We start from the raw sequence: 20359 nt of genomic DNA, 5'->3' as shown, positions 1-20359 counted from the left end.
ATCTTACAATCCTGAGCTCATGACCTGAGCCAAAATCAGATGCTTAACTGGCTGAGCCAACCAGGCACTCTTTTTTGTGTCACCTGCATTCCCTGTGACTAAGTGTCAACTTTCTGGAGGCAGTTAGATTTTTTTCGTTGTTACATCTATTCTACTTTTCTTGTTATTACTACCAGTTTTGCCTGCAACTCGTTTCCTAAATATTCAGCTTGTGCTATGCTTTTGTTTTTAATCTTTTATTTAATTCACATAGTGAGTTTTTTTTATAACGTGGGCACATCTGGGTAATTTCTTTCTGTTTCTTAGGGTAAGGCTTGTTTTAATTTTGGGTTGTCTATTTCCTAAGCTATGTTCCTTCCTCACTTGCTGTTACTTGCTTGCCATGCTGTTCTCACTTTTTTGCTGAGCCATCAGTCTAAGCCTTCTACTTACTCCAACACACTGTTTACCATTTATTTTTTATTTTTATTATTAATATATAATGTATTATTTGCTTCAGGGGTGCAGGTCTGTGAATCATCAGTCTTACACAATTCACAGCACTCACCACAGTACATACCCTCCCCAATGTCCATAACCCAGCCACCCTATCCCTCCCATCTTCCCCTCAGCAATCCTGTTTGTTTCATGAGATTAAGAGTCTCTTACGGTTTGTCTTCCTCCCCGAGCCCATCTTGTTTCATTTTTTCCCTCCCTATCCCCCATGACCCCTGCCCTGCCTCTCAAATTCCTCATATCAGAGAGATCATACGATAACTGTCTTTCTCTGATTGACTTATTTCGCTTAGCATAATACCCTCTAGTTCCGTCCACGTCATTGCAAATGGCAAGATTTCGTTTTTTGATGGCTGCATAGTATTCCATTGTATTCTCTGTTCATTCATCTGTTGATGGACATCTAGTTCTTTCTATAGTTTGGCTATTGTGGGCATTGCTGCTATAAACATTCAGGTGCACGTGCCCCTTCGGATCACTATATTTATATCTTCAGGGTAAATACCCAGTAGTGCGATTCCTGGGTTGTAGGGCAGCTCTATTTTCAACTTTTTGAGGAACCTCCATGCTGTTTTCCAGAGTGGCTGCACCAGCTTGCATTCCCACCAACAGTTCCCCTTTCTCGGCATCCTCGCCAACATCTGTCCTTTCCTGACTTGTTAATTTTAGCCATTCTGATTGGTGTGAGGTGGTATCTCCCTGTGGTTTTGATTTGTATTTCCCTGATACTGAGTGATGTTGAACACTTTTTTGCGTCTGTTGGCCATTTGGGTGTCTTCTTTGCAGAAATGTCTGTTCTTGTCGGCTGCCCAGTTCCTGATTGGATTATTTGTTCTTTTGGGTGTTGATTTTGATAAGTTCATTATGGATTTTGGATACTAGCCCTTTATCTGATACATCATTTGCAAATATCTTTTCCCATTCTGTCAGTTCTTTGGTTTTGTTGACTGTTTCCATTTTGTGCAGCATTTATTAACTCCCACTCTACCACATGTGAGACTGATTTGTTTTCTGCCAATGAACCACAGGTTTAAAGTCAAGATAGTTCATTTCAATTCTTTTTGTAGACAAGGGAGGGAGTAAGAGGGCTCACAAGGGGGAGTGTGGAGTCTAGAATGCCTATTCACTTCTGAGGGTTTTTATGGTTCACTCCATTCTCAAAGGGGAATACTCTGAGACCTTGGACATGTTCCCCAATCAACGTGTTGTCTTAGTTTGGGCAGTCTTGATGCATTCAATTTTGTCCCTGTCATTCCCTATTCCTTTCCAATAGCCATTTCCACTACTTCTCAGACAAAAGAGAAATGAGTTCAAGGTCCCACTTTAACTGTCTCCATTCAGAGATACTGGGATATCAAAGAAAATCCTCTGGGTTTTGCTGGCTCACCCACATGGCTTGGAATGGCAGGGTGTAGTGAGGAATAGTACCTCACTGTGTCACTCAGTGATCACAGCCCTGCTGTGCCTCTTTTCATTTACTGATTATTTCCTGTCCTTTAACTTTTTCTGTTTGTTATTTGTATCATTATTAGCAGTCAGAAAAAACAACAGGTAATTATCCATTTTCCTTGCTGTTGACCAGACCACATCTGGAGTAACCTGATGCGCATTAGGTGGTGAATAAAGGACAAGGACTACAAAAATATGCTTCCTTTCCATTCAGGAGATTGGCATAAATGACATTTACCCATTGTTACATATATATATATATATATATATTTTAAGCAAGGCTATTCTCAAATCCTCTGGTGAGGATGCACATTTATACATCTTTGGAAAGCAAATGACAGTAGCTAACAAAATGTAAAGTGATCTGAGGCAAAGACTGCCTAACCTCAATATCTACTCTCCTCTTTCTTCTCCATAATTAATCTAATTGTAGTCAAGGCAGTCATGCTCCCAGCTCAAAGACTACACTTTCCAGCTGCCTTAGTTCAGTCTGCTATAACAAGTGTAGACTAGGTGGCTTTCAACAACAGAAAAACAGAAACTGCTCCCTCACAGTTCTGAAGGTTGTGAAGTCCAAAATCAAAGTGCCAGCTGGCTCAATTCCTGGTGAGGCCCCTTACCCTGTTTTGCAGAAGCGTGCCTTCTGCACCTCACACAGTAGTATGTTAGAGACATCATTTCTTTAGTGTCTCTTCTGATAAGGGCACCAATCCCATTCATGGGAGCTTTACCAAACTACCTCTCAAAGGCCCCACCTCCAGATACCACCAGAGTGGAAATTAGGCTTCATATATAAATTTTGGGAGGACACAAATAGTCAGCCCCTAGCACCAGCCTCTAATGCAGCTACAAATGGCCACGAGATTTAAGTTCTGGTCAGTGAGACGTAAGGAATGTTATGTAGCGACCAGAAAGTTTCCTTAAGGAGGGGACATGCCCTTCAACACTCTCCATTCTGTTTCCTGGAATGTTTATGTGACGACGGCTGCAACTCCAGAAGCCACACGAGACCATAAGAACAAGAACTGCTCCCTAGCAACAGCAGAACAGAGTGCTGGAAGATGTGGCAGACTGAAAAAACACCCACAAAGATATATTCACATCCTAATCACCAAAACCTGTGAATATGACCTTACATGAAAAAGATGTGATTAAGGATTTTGACAGGAGCAGCTCATCCTACATTATCCTGACAGGCCCTAAATGAGGCAGAGGGAGTTTTGAGAGAGACAGACACACACACACATACCCACAGGAAGACAGAGACAGAATGAAGTGATGTGGCCATGGAATGCCAGCAGCCACAAGAAGCTTAAGAGGCAAGGGACAAATTGTCTCCAAGTTTCCAGAGGGTGTGTGGCTCTGCTGACACCTTGATCTTGGACTTCTGGCCTCCACAGCTGTGAGACAAATAGACTTCTGCTATTTTAAGGCAGCCAGTTTGTAGTAATCTGTTGCAGCAACCACAGAAAAATAACACACCAAGTGTCTGATTTTCTAGAAACTTTGTAGAGCTACCATATCACCCTTGGGAGTGCGTATTTCTGGATCTGCCTATACATTAAGAAAAATATAAAAACTGCTACTTTAGTTAAGCCCTTACTTTAGGTTTTCTTTTTTCTTCCTTTATTTTTTTTAAGAAGATTTTATTTATTTATTTGACAGGCTGAGATCACAAACAGGCAGAGAGGCAGGCAGACAGAGAGGAGGAAGCAGACTCCCCACGAAGCAGAGAGCCCAGGACTCTGGGATCATGACCTGAGCTGAAGGCGGAGGCTTTAACCACTGACCCACCCAGGTGCCCCTACGTTTTCTTTTATAGGTATGAAACCTAATGCAGATATCTGATATAAAGAGCATTTGATATATAAATGAAAAACCAAGTCATAAAACTACTACATGATCACCTGTTAGATAAGGAAAACTGTCTAGGAGCTCCACTCTAAGAAGGTGCTATGTTCTCCAAATAGCTGGTTTAAGTCATAGGGGCAAAATACTTAGAGCAAAATCAGCCAAGTCCAGTGAAACCACTAATGCATCGGGGTAAAGAAGAAAATCCTTAAGGAGTTTACAAAAACCAAATCCTAAAGTCAACAGAATCCTAGTAAAATTGCTGAAGATTGAGAAAATAATCAGCAGAAGTCTCTCAAAAGCAATATAACCTCCTGCAATGGAACTATCAGCTGGAAAAAAAAAATCAATGGCAACAAGCTTAAAATGAGAAAATCACTGTCATTTACTTAGCAAGCAACAAGTAATTTGTTTTTCAAGTTAAACAAGAGTAACCAAAATTTTGCAGAAAGAGTTTAAAGAGAATCCTTAAGTCAGAACATTAAGAATTTAATAAGCTAATCATATGTAAAAATCCATTAAGGGAAATGTTACCAAAAAACAAAGTAGAAATTATTTAACGTATAGTACCCTGTATGGGACAGCATTCATCAGGCTGATAAACCATTCACTTTGATATACACCATAAATACAAAGCAATCACCTGACACATCAAAATATTCCTGAATGTTATGTTCATGTGTACATGCAACAAACATTTGTAAAGTGTCTGTTGTAGGCTGGGCACCAGAGGTAGAGGAACAGCTAAACTCTCTAGCATCAACAGGCTAGCTTAGACAGGCTCAACCAAACAAAATAAAAATTTCTGGGAGCGTCTGGATGGCTCTGTTGGTTAAGTGCCTGCGTTCGGCTCAGGTCATGACCCTGGTATCCTAAGATCTAGCCCTGAGTCAGGCTCCCTGGATCCTGCTTCTCCCTCTCCTCCCTGCTCATGCTGTCTCTCAAATAAATAATAAGATCTTTAAAGAAAAAAAAAATTCTGGGATGCCTGGGTGGCTCAGTCGGTTAAGCGGCTGCCTTCGGCTCAGATCATGATCCCAGAGTCCCTGGGATCAAATCCGGCATCGGGCTCCTTGCTTAGCAGGTAGCCTGGTTCTCTCTCTGCCTCTGCTGCCACTCAGCCTGCTTGTGCTCTGAGTCTGACAAATAAATATATAAAATCTTTAAAAAAAATTCTCTACACAAAAAGAGACAAAGGAGAATCCTGGGAAAATATTTAGAGCACACAAGATAACAGAAACATACCAACATCTATTATCTAAACATATCTGTAGAATATAGTATGTCTAAAAAAACCACTAACAGGCAGTCAATGTTAATAGTGAAGACACAATTTTGAGAAACCCTAAGAAATTATGTGAGTATTTGGGAATATAAAGCTCTAAATTGGCCATTTTTGTTTCAATTTTAAATGCAGAGGGCCTGTAATTATTTTTATACTAATTGACTTAAAATGTAATTTAAAGTTTTATTTTCTGGGCACCTGGGTGGTTTAGTCAGTTAAGTGTCTGCCTTCTGCTCAGGTCATGACCTCAGGGTCCTAGGATGGAGCCCCACATAGGGCTCTCTGCTCAGCGGGGAGTCTGCTTCTCCCTCTCATTTTCCCTCTGTGTTTTCTCTCTCTCAAATAAATAAATCCTTTAAAAAAGTTGTATTTTCCTGTATTATAACACCAAAAAGTTATTTTTAAGTCTAGGTAAGGAGGTATTTATAATACTGATGGTTTTAATAGTTACAATAATTACAAGACTTGTAATATTGAGACAAGAAATTTTAATTGCCAATATAATAAGTACCAATATACAATAATACATCCTACATAATACATCCTACATAAAGAAAAGCTCATTTCAGTCCTTAAATTTTAAGAGTATAAAGGGGTCAGGAGACTAAAAAGTTTAAGAATTTCTATGTTAATGCCTCTGTTCTGTTGACCTACATGTAAGATAACAGAGATCATGTAAAGGGTAAGCAGGTTCACACTGCTACAAAGCCATGTATCCTATTCACATCAACTTGTTTTCAGTGACTATTAGTGTCCTATTACAGTAATCCAAGATACTGATATGTAAAACTGGTATGTAAAACATAGATACTGATATGAATATGTAAAACAAATCACAACGAAGGTTTGCATACATGTCGTAGAAATCACTAAGTGTTTCTCTCCAGATTCATCTATGTCAGTTGGATATACCTAGCCCAGACTTTTAATTGGAAGTGACTCTACACAGTAGGGACAATGGCAAGTTCTATTCCAAAAGAGCTGTCCTCTACAGCATTCTAAAACCTTTCTAAGGTATGATTTTGAGTCCATGTACTTTAATTTCCACGCAATTTCCAACCTGGGTTCTCCAGCTTCCCTTCTGATTCTAGGGTACCAAATATTCTTCTGTTTCTGCTTAAATTAGTCTGGTAGACCTTTTCAAGAGTTATGAACAATGTAGCCCATGTTTTTACTTCTCTTTGCCAACGGTTTCATTAGAATGAGATTACATGTATAGTAATCTTCCAGGAAATAGGGACTCTCTCCCTTGGTTAAAATCTGTGTAACCGTAGACTTACATACGTTTTACTTTTTTCATGTAGATAAGGTATCTATTGGTCTGTAATTCTAAAACAGGCAGTACTGGGGCGCCTGGCTGGCTCAGTCGGAGGAGCATGTGACTCGATCTTTGGGGTTGTGAGTTTGAGCCCAATGGTGGGTGTAGAGATTACTCAAATAAAAAACTTAAAAAAATACGCAGTCTTACTTCCACAATATAATCTGGAAATAGCTGTTCTTTTCCAAACTGAAATTCTTTAAGGGTTGATATTTAGCTGTGTGGCAAATATGTTATTTTACTTAACATTATATTACTAAAACTATCCTTTTCTGTGGGGAAGGCAGAGCAGACAAACCTCCAGAAGCCTGGAGGTGGGCACCCCTGGGTGCATCTTCTCAAGGACCATCAGGGCAGCACTCCTCCCATCTTTCCACCTACCTTCTTTTCTCAGTAAACTGAATTGCCAACTCACGGTCACAAGAGGGTGGTGCATCTCTAGTCACTGTTTCTGGTACCCTATTTCAGCAAGACAGAAAGGACAAAAGACCAAAGAGTACATGCTAGCCTGTCTATCCATCTTCTAAAACTTTCCCAGAAGTCTCACTCAGCCACTCCTGTTACATTTCACTAGCCAGCTGAGACATGCTCCCTGTTGCCCTAATGCATCACTGGCATGTGACTAGAATGAGGGTAGTAGAGTCACTGCAAGGTGGAATTCCCATTACAACTGAAGGAAATTTTAAATTATTAGTTATCTAATACAGAGTCTGACAAATAACTCAAAAATGTTTAAAATCACAAATGAAACAACTTTTCAATTAGCAATAATCGCGCCTCAGATAAACCTCACTGGCTACGATGCTGCCACTGCGCAAAGCTGACCAAGTTTAATTCATAAGATAGCTTCCCAGTTTGGAAGGGGCGCCTGGGTGGCTCAGTGGCTTAAGCCTCTGCCTTCAGCTCAGATCATGATCCCAGGGTCCTGGGATGGAGCCCCGCATCGGGCTCTCTGCTCAGCAGGGAGCTTGCTTCCCTTCCTCTCTCTCTGCCTGCCTCTGCCAACTTGTGATCTCTCTCTGTCAAATAAATAAAATCTTTAAAAAAAAAAAAAAGATAGCTTCCCAGTTTGGTCAGGGAAAAAAAAAATCTACTGAATAGCACAAATCAGTAGAAGGTTCAACTGGAGCTAATGTAGTCTATTTATTACTATTATTATTATTATTATTTTTTAAAGATTTTATTTATTTGACAGAGAGAGATCACAAGTAGGCAGAGAGGCAGGCAGAGAGAGAATGAGAGGGAAGCAGGCTCCTCGTGGAGCAGAGAGCCCGATGCGGGACTTGATCCCAGGACCCCGAGATCATGACCCGAGCCGAAGGCAGCGGCTTAAACCACTGAGCCACCCAGGCGCCCTATTATTATTTTTTAAATCAACGCTCAGCTGACGGTTCCAACTCTAAAAAGAAAATCTGCTTCATATGCAACCCTTATCATTTACTTTAAATATAAAAACGAAAAGCACCAAAATACAAATATTCTCCAATTCAATTTTTCTTTTAAGGATATATGGTTATCTTAAACCAGCACAGATTTTACAAAACCACATGGATGGGTTAAAACAGGATATAGAACGTGTATATGTTTCACAGTAATACTCTCTGGGCTTCTAACTACATAGTAGTGAAGAAAGTACTTCTCAGGCATTGCGATATCCACCCCACCCCCCAAATTTTTATCTCTACTGTATAGATCCCCTGTTGTTTTGAAACATTTGATTTTTAACTCACACCCTTTCTTCATATTCCTAACTCACCAAGTGATCATATTAAGATCACTCTGGCTTGCCTTCAGGGAAATTGTGTGTTAGGATAGCAGAAGTATACAGTTCATCTAATATTTAAAATTCTTAATGTAAAACCCTTTGTGTGTCAGGGGCCCCTTAAAACATCCCCAGGTTTGGTGGTGATTTGCAAAGACCAACAGAACTCAATATAGAATCATACTTATGGTTATTAATTTTTACAACATAAGCATACAAAGTAATATCAGCAAAGGGAAAATGCATAGGGAAGCAAAGTCCTGAGTATATCAGGGCAAGCTTCCAAGAGTCCTCTCCCCTGGGTTGGGGGTGGGGGAGGCGCCTCAGAGTACACTGAATGCCTTCAGCAATGAGTTCTGACCAGAGTGTGAAATGCTGTCTACCATGGAAATGTCTACTCATTAGAGACTCAGTGCTCAGAATTGTAATTGGGAGCTGGTAACATAGGTACTCTCTGCCTAGTATTCACCAGAGGAAAGCATGTGCTCAGGAGAAATCATACTGTTTGTGGAACAGTTAAGGCACACGGAGTCATTCTTAAGAGGGGATGGTGGGAACCTTCCCCAAATTCAAGTTCCCCAGACACTGTCCAAGGGCGACCTTGAAATGAGGCCTTTCTACAGACAGTGGTCTCAGGACTGCTATGTCAACTCTTTTCTATACACCTTGTGACCCTATATGTAATGGTCACGAGTGATTTTTAATGTTACTTAGCACCCAAACTTTAATTATCTCTAGGATATAAGACCAAGTTTAAACCTGTACAGTGAATGACTGTGGGGATGGTAAATGGGTGGCAGGAGGCTGTTACTGTTGCACGCAATGCTGTATATGTATCCATTCAAATTTGTTGCCTTGCTCATCCATTTAAGACATAATCTTTCTTGCTGCTATGAACCAAAGCTATCTTAAGAAGAGAACTGAGAAAGCAACAATTTGGGAATGACATTCACGTAAAATAGGATAAACGAACTATATTCCCTTCTACCCATGTTTTAGGAACGCAGAATATGTAAATGTACTAAGATTTAACAGGTGACGTTCTATTTTTGTGCTGGTGCCCATCACCAGAGCCATAATAATGAAAAGCAACTGAATTTGGTTTTGGTAGAGTCAGTACGCAAATTTTCTTTCTACTCTATTTATACATAAATAATCGGCTCTAAAATATTATAGGTAAAATAGTTTTAAAAAATTAAAAAAAAATAACAGGTAAATTCATCTAAAGAAAGCCACAGAACAGACTGATCTGTGAAACAAGTGAGATTAAATGAAGTTAAAAATCCTACAGACCCAAGTTAATATAAGTAGGGTGCCTTTCTTCCTATAGTTACAAGGTGCTTCCATAAATGACATTCTATCTTTTTTTAAAATTCAAGTAAACACAGCACTATATTAGTTTCACGTGTACAACAGAATGACTCAACAATTCTATACATCTGTGTTTAAGGTATTCGTAATCCCCTTTATCTATCTATTTCATCCTGTCCCCGCGCCCACCCCCACCAATTTGTTCTCTGTATTTAAGAGTCTGGTTTTTCATCTCATTTTTTCTTTGTTCATTTGTCCTGTTTTTGAAATTCCACTTGTAAGTGAAATCATATGGTATTTGTTTTTCTCTATTTCACTCAGCATTATACCTTCTAGGGCCATTCATGTTATTGCAAATGGCAAGATTTCTTTCTTTTTTATGGCTGAGTAATATCCCACTACGTATGTACCACATCTTCTTTATCCATTCATCTATCACTGGCCACTGCAGCTGCTTCCATTTTAATAATGCTACAATAAATAAAAGGGTGCACAGATCTTGTTTAATTTGTGTTTGTTTTCTTCGGGTAAATACTCAGTAGTAGAATTACTGAATCACATGATGATTCTACTCTTAATTTTTGAGGAAACTCAAAATGTTGCATCAATTTACATTCTCACCAATGGCGCACAAAGGTTCCTTATTCTCTACATCTTTGCCAACACTTGCTATTTCTTGTGTTTTTGACTTTAGCCATATAGTTACAAGGTTCTTCCATAAATAATAAATGGACAGCTGCCTTTTTTTTTTTTAAATGCAAGGAAGCAAACCTTTCCTTTCAGTTCAGCAACAGTCAAGTGTCTGTGTGCAAAGCAATTTCAAGCCTGGAAACATACATAAGAATAAATCATATACTCTGTTGAAAGAAAAAAAAGAAAGAATGAGGTATATGCATGCATGTAAGTCAAAATCTATTGCTCAGGGAAAAGTTTTAGAATGTTATACCAATGATCCCATTTTAATAAAAAGAATATATCAAAAATACCCCGTTCCCCAACCCATGTTTTTTGCACATCAAGAACAAGGAGTGAAAAAACTGTGTTTGTCTCTGTGGTAGGAGGGCAGTGGATGGGGAAGGTGGGTGCAACACTGAAGAGCATTTGTGTTCTTTCCCCTACATTTGTAAGATGTTCAAATTTTTTTAAAGTATATTACTTTTTAAAACAATTTTTTAAAAAGATTTTATCTATTTATTTGACAGACAGAGATCACAAGTAGGCAGAGAGCCAGGCAGAGAGAGGAAGAAGCAGGCTCCCTGCTGAGCAGAGAGCCCGATGATCCCAGGACCCTGGGATCATGACCTGAGCCGAAGGCAGAGGCTTTAACCCACGGAGCCACCCAGGGGACCCTAAAAGTGTATTACTTTTTAAATCTGAAAAAATAATTTTAAACTTCAAAAAAATCCAGATGGCAGTAACTTAATTATAAAAACAATCACAGAGCTATATCCATATAATGGAATTTTATTCAGCCATAAAAAGAATGAAGTACTGATATATGCTACAACACAGAAGAATCTTGAACATTTTATTCCAAGTGAAAGAAGCCAGACAACAAAGACTATATATTGCATGATTTCATTTATATAAAATGTCTAGAATAGCCAAATCTATAAAGAAAGCAGATTAGTGGTTGCCAAGGAATGAGGGAGGGGAGAATGGAGAGTGACTGCTAATAGGCAGTTTCTTTCCCAGGGTGATGAAAATGTGTGAAATACTGTTGTAGCCCAATGGAGTTAGAACAAAATTATTTAGTGGATTTGAATCTTACCCAATCATTTCTCTTTAACATAGGCAGTTCTCACTTTGTCTTAGTTTCCAAATGCACGAATTTCAGTCACCAAGGTTTAGTTAAATTGGGCCCCCAACAACATGGTTCAAATTTAAGTCACCACAGTATATTTACTGTAATTAAAAATTTTGCTGACATACAAATCACTACTAAACAAAAGATGCAGCATCATGATCAATAGCCAATTTTTTTTTAAAAGATTTTATTTATTTATTTGTCAGAGACACAGCAAGAAAGGGAACACAAGCAGGGGGAGTGGAAGAGGGAGAAGCAGGCTTCCTGCCGAGCAGGGAGCCTGATGTGGGGCTCGATCCCAGGACCCTGGGATTGTGCCCTGAGCTGAAGGCAGACGCTTAACAACTCAGGCACCCCTGAAATAATTTCTTTCAAAATCTTTTAGGGATGGCTAATAGCACATTTGTTATTAGTTTATACCCAGACAGCAAAGTGTTATAGCTGTGCTGCCTCCTTACCTTTTAGCAATAAACTCATGTGACGTTTTTAGAAAAATGGATACTCAAAAGAGGGATTTGGTCAACAATGATGTAACTGCAGCAAAGAAATGGAAAAGTGGTAAAGCTGGAAATGAAATTCAAGTAACAAATATATAGAAGAAATGGCTGCCTGTGGGATGTGGATACTGCTGCCCTAGGAGAGACTCTAGATATGCAGCCAGGAAATAAACAGACTAAGTGACATAAATAAATACGGAAACTTATTGACATATACGAGGAAAGTGGTTGTGGAGAAAAGAATGAACGTATCCCAGAAGAAGTGATACTGGCCAAAATCTCAGTAAAGAAGCTCTTAGAGACATCTTGCAACACTGAAAGCACAAAGGAGAAATCTGATGTTGGAAGCTGATCCAAACTTAAGAAAAAAGGTAAATCAGAATCTTAGCATATTCCTCAAAGTAGCATTTCTCAAAATGCAGTCTGGAATTTCTAGATAACAAGACTTGTGATATCTTTAAAAATGTAGATTTTTGAACCTGCCAAGCCTTAATCAGTCTCTGGGATGGAATTAAGGAACCTGAACTTTTTATTTCCTTTCCAAGTGATGTTTATGCACACACAAAACTTAAGGAAAAGATGGACCATTTTGACTACACAAAAATGCTAAAATATCCAGTAGTAATTTTTTTAAAAGGGAAAGAGTATTTTAAACATTAAATGGCTAACTTTCTGCATTTTCAAAGAGCTTACAGAATCAAGAAAAAGAAAATGTTATGAAATTACAATAAAGAATACACCAACTTAATTAGCAGGAAAATATTTTCATATCCTATACACACTGATTCTGATAAATCTACCCAATGTTTTCTTCATTTATTTTGGCATTATTTTTCACTTATTTATTAACTGTCTTGTCACCTAAAATTTGTTATGGAGTAAACATTTGTGCAGTTAAGAACCTTACCCACAGAGTGGTCTGGCATCTGCTCTTGCCTACTGGGAGATGACTGCCAGGCCCCAGAAAGTCCTGCTTCATGTGAGTATCTTTGCCTGAGGGCTTCGACCACTGGACAGTCTAACAAGGTGATTTATGATGAGAGCTTTGGGTGACCCAGTGTCCGTTCTGCCTCTGAAGGAACCAGAGATGGAAGGTATCAGGCCCTCCTGAACTCTGCCCTACATGTCTCTCCCCTTGGCTGATTTTAATCTGTCTTCTTTCCCTACAATCACCAGTATAACAGCTTTCAGTGAGTTCTGTGTGGGCTTCCTGTGAATTACTGAACTTGGGAGAGCAGTTTTGGAACCCACTGAACATGCAACTGGTGTCACAACTGAGAGCAGTCTTGGGAACTGTGCCTTCTAATTCCTGCAGTACCCTTTCGGATCACAAAAGTAAACCACCTTTATGAATAATTTGCAACACTTTCCCTGACCACACTAAAAGAGTCTCCTAAGCTCAAGCCCATCACTCTCCCCTATCCTCTGCTTTTTCTTCCTACCAAGAATCACTGTCTGGCACTCTATTAAGTGTGTTTATCGTCTGTCTCCTCTTATGTTCACCGCTGAATTTCTGGCACTTTGAACAGCATCTGGCACACAGGAGTACAACTAAAATTCGCTGAATTTATAGTGCAAAAACTGACAGTGCAAAAACAATGACAGCATTTATTCGGTCACTCTTTTCTTTTTTTCCCTCATTTCCCACAGAACAAGTGCCTCTCTTGCTACCAAAGCAAAGGCAAGACCGCACTGAGCCAATTCTCCTAATCCAGGAATAAGTTTCACATGAGAAATCTATCAAAGGTAGGAGAAACTTTCTAACTACTTTCCTCTCTATGAAATGGAAAGAGCAAAATCAAAGGATAGCCTACACACTATCTTGGCACATTAAAAAACATCACATGCTGGGGCACCTGGGTGGCTCAGTGGCTTAAAGCCTCTGCCTTCGGCTCAGGTCATGATCCCAGAGCCCCACACTGGGCTCTCTGCTCCGCAGGGAGCCTGCTTCCTCCTCTCTCTCTCTGCCTGTCTCTTTGCCTACTTGTGATCTCCGTCAAATAAATAAATAAAATCTTAAAAAAAATCACATGCTAAAAAGTCACTTCAAACAAAGTTTCACAGAAGACTGCATGAGTGAGGGGCGCCTGGGTGGCTCAGCTGGTTGAGTGTCCAACTCTTGGTTTCTGCTCTAGTCATGATCTTAGGATGGTGAGATCAAGTCCCATGTGGGGCTCCACAACCAGCAAGGAGTTTGCTTGAGATTCTCTTTCTCCCTCTGCCCCCTGTCCCCATGCTCTCTTTATTTCTAAATATAAAGAAATATAATCTTAAAAAAAAAAAAAAAAGACTGAATTGGTCAGGACAGTCTCACCTTCCCATCCCATTCTCAAAATGACTGTCCTTGTATAAAACATTACTTAGCAGATCTTCAATGGAATTTTGCGCACTGCCATTGTACTATATCATAGTGCTTTCGTAGTACAAGTTAGTTATCTCAGCTTGCACCTCAAGATTACCATTTAATTCTTTTGTACAAAAGTTATTTCAATCAAACGGCAGTTTGCAAGGCACAGTAACTGTCCCAGACTACAAGAGACAGCAAACCAACTCTACGTTTGAGCTTCCCCATTCCCTAGCTTAATATTATTAAAGAAATTGAGATTTGAAAAGTAATGTTATAGAAAGTACAGACAAGATTTAATCATTAGTAAAGGAATACTGTGAAAGAAAATATTTCTTTATGCAAGTTACTTTAAAGAACCAAGATTAGGTTTACATTTAACTTACATTTACATGAAGAAGAATTATAAGGAAATCAGTTCAAAATAACTCAAATTTTCTATTTAATCTAAAGTAAACTCAAATTCTCATACACAATAGATAATCCATTGACTATGATTTTATATGTCTATGATTTTAATGCCATACTTCTTAGACTAAGTTCTGTAAACAGATATAGTGTATATAGTCTAAAACACAGTGATTGTTTTGGCACTAATTTTATCTTCAAAGTCTGGTATTTGGTTTCCTTTTACCAAAGAAGGATTTCATTCAGTAGGTCTCTCACAGTATTTATCCTGAAGAAAAGATGGTGAAGAAAAAATTTATGCAGGTCTTCAAATTAGAAGACATATGCTACCAAAAAACTACTCCACGTGGGGAAAAAAAAAACAGTACATAATGTAGACTCTTTTTATCTACCTACAGATGCTGTTTCACACATCATATATAAAGTTCAGAAATGAACTGATTTTTAAAAGTCTGCTCTTGTCATTAACAGTTCATGCTAGTCTAGTTTGCTTCAGTTTCTTTACCAGTCTGCTAAGAGGCTGGCTTAGAAACGCACGGAAAACAATTGGTTTAGTCAGCAGAATTGGGTTTTAACCTCATATTCCATTGTAATCAGGTCATTTTGTGTTACAGTAAGAAAGGAAGCAACTACTTTCTTTTTTTTTTTTTTTTTAAATATTTTTTTTAAAGATTTTTTATTTACTTATTTGACAGAGAGAGATCACAAGTAGGCGGAGAGGCAGGCAGAGAGGCAGGCAGAGAGAGAGGGAAGCAGGCTCGCTGCTGAGCAGAGAGCCCGATGCGGGACTCGATCCCAGGACCCTGAGATCATGACCTGAGCCGAAGGCAGCGGCTTTAACCACTGAGCCACCCAGGCGCCCCGGAAGCAACTACTTTCTAAATCATTACATTTGAGACTCTGTCAGATGGACCACCAAAGCTCAAGGGAAATTAAAATGAAGTACTAGTTAGGCTTTCTGCCTGTTAAGACCCTTATTTTTAGCTACAACCTATCAAAGAAAACAGTAATCCAAGAGATTTTTCCTATACACAATATCGTTTTTACTAGAATCTAATCTTCATTAAGATGGTTTCAGGCATTCAGGAATTTAAGCATGCTATTTCACATTAATGAGGTAACTAATATCCTAATGATATTTCTATCGCAAGGCTGAAGCCATAATCCAGAAAACTATCCATTAGTCTTACATATTATTTATGTATTTATATTCCTACAAAAGCCTCAGAATTTTTCTAAGTAGGTACTTTATAATCATCGGATTAAAGATCTGTGTGCATACAAACAGGCTAAATTTCCCATCTACTTACAGTATCATTACCTAGGTTCTTCAGTATAAAATAAAGCTTATCAGGTAAAAGAACCTAAAAAGTTTCTCTTCCTGCAATGCTACCAAGAGTTAAATATAGTTCTAGTCACACAATGTCCTGAACAGAGCCAGACTGGCTCTCCAGGCACACTATCTTTTAAAATTACTGTACACACTGCTGTTCCAGAAATGAATCACAGAAACAGTTTCTCCATACACATAAGTCAAATTTGCAATTAGCTTCAAAAGCAGGACTGCCTTAATTTAAGACCTAGTTCTCTCAGAAGATGTGTCTTACTATTTTAACAATTTTTTTCGGCACAGAAATTAACCTCAAAGGACAGTCCATCCATACCCATATTTTTTGTAGTTCTTCCCCATTTGGCATTAGGATGGATCTTATTTTTGCCACTACCTTAAAATAGGGCTTTTATCAGTTCCACTCTGGTCTCAATTTCAGCTGACTCCCTCAGTTTTTAAGCAACCCGATTTAGAACAGGAATTTAATTTTGAGGGGAAAAATGACCACCATATAATGGAACTTCCCATAGAGTAATATTTTCAAGAGACTCCAAAAAATCACATTATTAAAAACAAAAAACCAATCAATCCAGTCACAAAGAATTAAACAAAAAGATGATTTGTGTAACTAGGTTTAACATTTTATTTTTCTTTTACATCCTTTCTATATGCCTGCCATTCTTGACCTGGAAAGAGAGAGGAAGCATTAAGGAGAGAAGGCAAAGAGTTTAAAGTTACTTCACAAAATTGCTACTAATCTAGTACTTTGTGCTTCAGGTAACAGGGACCACATGTAATACTGCAACTGTATTATTCAGGGTTCTACAGCCACTATACATAAAACCTCTTTTGAAGTACATTCTCCATAGAGAAGTCATGTCAACACACCTATTTATTTTGCATCTTTTCCCGAAAGAAAATGAGATGACAGATTCAAAACAAGATAAAATGGCTATTTTAATTTGGCTTTTCCTAAAATAGCTTATTGCTTAGGGGTACTTTATACAGGTTATTATTTTAATATTCACACACATCATAGGCTAAGATAGGCAAATAATTACACTTGTCTTACAAAAAAGAAATCAGGTGCAAAGAGACTGGGTGAAGCCAGGGTTTGAATTCACATAGCAGACAACCGGAGTTTACAATAAGTAAACATTACACTTGTCAGGAAAAATAATGTTAGGGATAGGGATATAAAATGGAACCAAAGGGGGCGCCTGGGTGGCTCAGCGGGTTAAGGCCTCTGCCTTTGGCTCGGGTCATGATCCCGGGGTCCTGGGATCGAGCCCCGCATCAGGCTCTCTGCTTGGCTGGGAGCCTGCTTCCTCCTCTCTCTCTGCCTGCCTCTCTGCCTACTTGTGATCTCTATCTGTCAAATAAATAAATCTTAAAAAAAAAAAAAAAATGGAACCAAAGACTAAATAGGAAGATAGACTATATATGCCACCAAGAAATGCCACAGCAGCTAGAAGACAGTTGTAAAACTAAGCTCTGCTCAAAAGGGTAGCGAGAAAGGAATACTACACTTCTCCATTCCACTGGCAACGAGGGGTGGAGGCCAACATAAATGACTGGGGATTTTCACTTAAAAATTCATGTTTAGGAGCGCCGGGGCAGTCACTTGGTTAAACATCTGACTTGGTATGGCTTAGGTTGTGATCTCGGGGTGGTGGGACGGAGCCCTGCATGGGGTTCTGAGCTGAGTTTCCCCACCCCAATCCCGTGCTCTCTCAAATAAATAAATCTTTTTTTTTTTTTAAAGATTTTATTTATTTATTTGACAGAGAGATCACAAGTAGGCAGAGAGGCAGGCAGAGAGAGAGGAGGAAGCAGGCTCCCTGCTGAGCACAGAGCCTGATGCGGGGCTCGATCCCAGGACTCTGAGATCATGACCTGAGCTGAAAGCAGAGGCTTAACCCACTGAGCCACCCAGGCGCCCCAAATAAATAAATCTTTAAAAAAAATAAAAATAAAATAAAATTTCATGTTTAGTAGATAAAACACATTTTTTTAAGTGAGGAACATATAAGCTTAAATACAGACTTAAAAGGTCGTAATGATTGGTAGTTCCATTTATGTAAGAGCTGAAGTACAAATAATCTCTCTTGACAACTACAGAAAGCTTCCTCAAGATTTAGGGGCGCCTGGGTGGCTCAGTGGGTTAAGCCTCTGCCTTCGGCTCAGGTCATGATCTCAGGGTCCTGGGATCAAGCTCCACATCGGGCTCTCTGCTCAGCAGGGAGCCTGCTTCCCCCTCTCTCTCTGCTTGCCTCTCTGCCTACTTGTGATCTCTATCTGTCAAATAAATAAATAAAATCTTAAAAAATAAAAAAAGATTTAAATGTGACTGAGGGGCACCGGGCTGGCTCAGTCAGAGCCGCCATCTCACTCTTGATCGCAGGGTTGAGTCTGAACCCCACGTTAGGTGTAGAGATTAAATTAATAAAATTAAAAAAAAAAAAGAAAAACCATAAAAACAAAAAAGACAAGTATGACTGAGTAGCAGTACAATGTTCTTCGCTAGGAATGTATCTTAAAATTATTAGAGTCAAAGGGAAAAACTGATTCAACACCAACTTTGTCTGAAACTTCAAGTCTACATCTAACTTTAATAGCAGGGTTAACAGGTTCAACTAATTTCAAAACTAGGTACTTTAAAATTTAATGTTGACACTAGACCTTGAGAAAGCAATTTAAAATGTAAATTTTAAGACTCATGAAATTACAGGTTATCAAACAAGAAAACCCTCAACTTGAAGCTACAAGTAACGTTTGTTTCAGAAAGGAAAAAAAACCACGACTGGCTTGGCAGTTCTATTTAAGAAATTTTCCTGTGCTAACAAAGAGTTATTTAATATATAAAGATGTTAGGTAACATTACACTTGTTAAAAACACTATCCTATCTTAATATTAGGTATTATTCCTCCATCTCTAAATTGCATAATCTTAAGAGTGCCCTATTATTTCCTCCTCCAATGCATTTCTGAGGCATTCTGACTTCCAAACACAACGACTAAAAAAGTCTTAAAAATACAAACAAACCCAACATTAGGTAACTTTGTTACTTTTTCATACCGCACCTTTCTACAAAAAAAATGTGTGAAAATTATTTAGTTCAGATTATAAAAACTGGGCGAGAAAAATTCTGGACTTGAAAGAGGAAGAGTGAAATAATTCCAGCGGTTATGAAAACAATGGATACAGAATTCAGAAAGTAGTCCAAGATCAACCAATCGAGAACATCTGTAAGCAGTTAACCACCTGCATATTGTATTACTCTTTCGTATAGAAAGAACAACACAACCCCCCAAGCCCCAAAACACTTCCCATATAATAGAAAAAACTTTCTGAAACGGGCCACCCTGCACCAAAAACACGCACCCCAGTTATCATTTCAAGTAATCATTGTTGTCAAGCTTAAGACATACCGTCTCGTTTTTGACAATCAGCATATGCTTCCAAGAGTCAGTACGAAGACTAGTTACCGTCTGTTTAAACCAAAGTCAACCTCTATTTAAAAATCAGTCTGCCATTACACCCACCTCTCTACAAACAAACGCTTGACACATTCCAAGTTAGTGGCTTTTGAAGGGCCCGATCCACCTGAGAAAACATCTATTCACAAGTTCATTAACACTAACACCAGGTTAACTTTTGGTGCATTTTCAAGTAAGAGACTGCGTTATATTAATTTGCCGAGATCGCGAGTCCTCGTGTGAAATGTTAGGGTCAGTAATCCCCAGGGGAGCGTCGGTGACCCCAATAAAATCTAGGGCGTGGATTCCCGGCGCCACGTCTCCCCTCCCATCTACACCGGTCCCTTAGGCCAGTGAAGGGAGCTTTCGGAGGGGGCCGCAGGGTGGGTCCGGAGGGGAGGCAGAGGGGCCCGGGGCGGCCAGCTCAAGCCCGGTCCTGGAATGGCCCGTCCCGCCGCCCAGGTGGGCGTCCCAGCACCGAGACACAGCCCCGCGGGGCCCGGGACCGGCTATGCCGGGCACAGCGCAGACAGGCCCGGGAGGGGAGGGGCCGGTGGGGCCGCCCCCACCCGGCCGGGCGCTCCCGCATTTCTCCTCTTTTCTCTTACCTTTTCGCACAGCGTCCGCACTTGATTCTCGTTAAGCTGTTTACACTCGTTCAGCTGCTCTACCCACTGGTCCAGCTCCTTGGTGAACGCCTTGTCGTCCATGGCGGCCCGATCCCCTTGCCCGCCGCCTCCCTCCCCCCTCCCCGCCCCTTCCCACCCCCGCCCCGGGCGCCGCTCCCCTCTCCCGCCGCCGGGGCGGCCGCCAGCTCCCAGCGGGAGAGGAGGGAGCGGGGGAACGCGGCTGCGGGCCCCTCGCCCCGCCCAAGGCCAGCAGGCAGCTCCCGGCGCGCGGCCTCGAGGAGACCCTTGCCCGACCGGCTGCGCGCTCCGGAGTGGGTAATGGGCGCGGGGAGGTTGGCGGGAGTGCGGCGCGGGACTTCGACGCAGCACCTGCCGGACGCTAACCACTCGCCG

At 40.1% G+C, this 20359-nt stretch overlaps 1 protein-coding gene and 1 pseudogene across 1 annotated transcript in view; both read right to left on the bottom strand.

Annotated features, from left to right (window-relative positions):
• PPP2CB (protein phosphatase 2 catalytic subunit beta) overlaps positions 1–20072 on the bottom strand; it is a 35643-nt gene extending 15571 nt beyond the window's left edge. Inside the window, exon 1 of the mRNA XM_045997968.1 lies at positions 19946–20072. Within this exon, the coding sequence (XP_045853924.1) occupies positions 19946–20047 (102 nt within the window). The 5' untranslated portion in view covers positions 20048–20072. The remainder of the gene's footprint in view (positions 1–19945) is intronic.
• LOC123937669 lies at positions 7057–7220 on the bottom strand (annotated as a pseudogene).
• Positions 20073–20359: the final 287 nt, after the last annotated feature.

Source organism: Meles meles, chromosome 2 (genome assembly GCF_922984935.1).
Source record: "Meles meles chromosome 2, mMelMel3.1 paternal haplotype, whole genome shotgun sequence".
In the NCBI taxonomy this organism is placed as follows: Eukaryota; Metazoa; Chordata; class Mammalia; order Carnivora; family Mustelidae; genus Meles; species Meles meles.
Note: the sequence above shows the minus strand (reverse complement) of the source record. Positions and strands in the feature narration are given on the sequence as shown.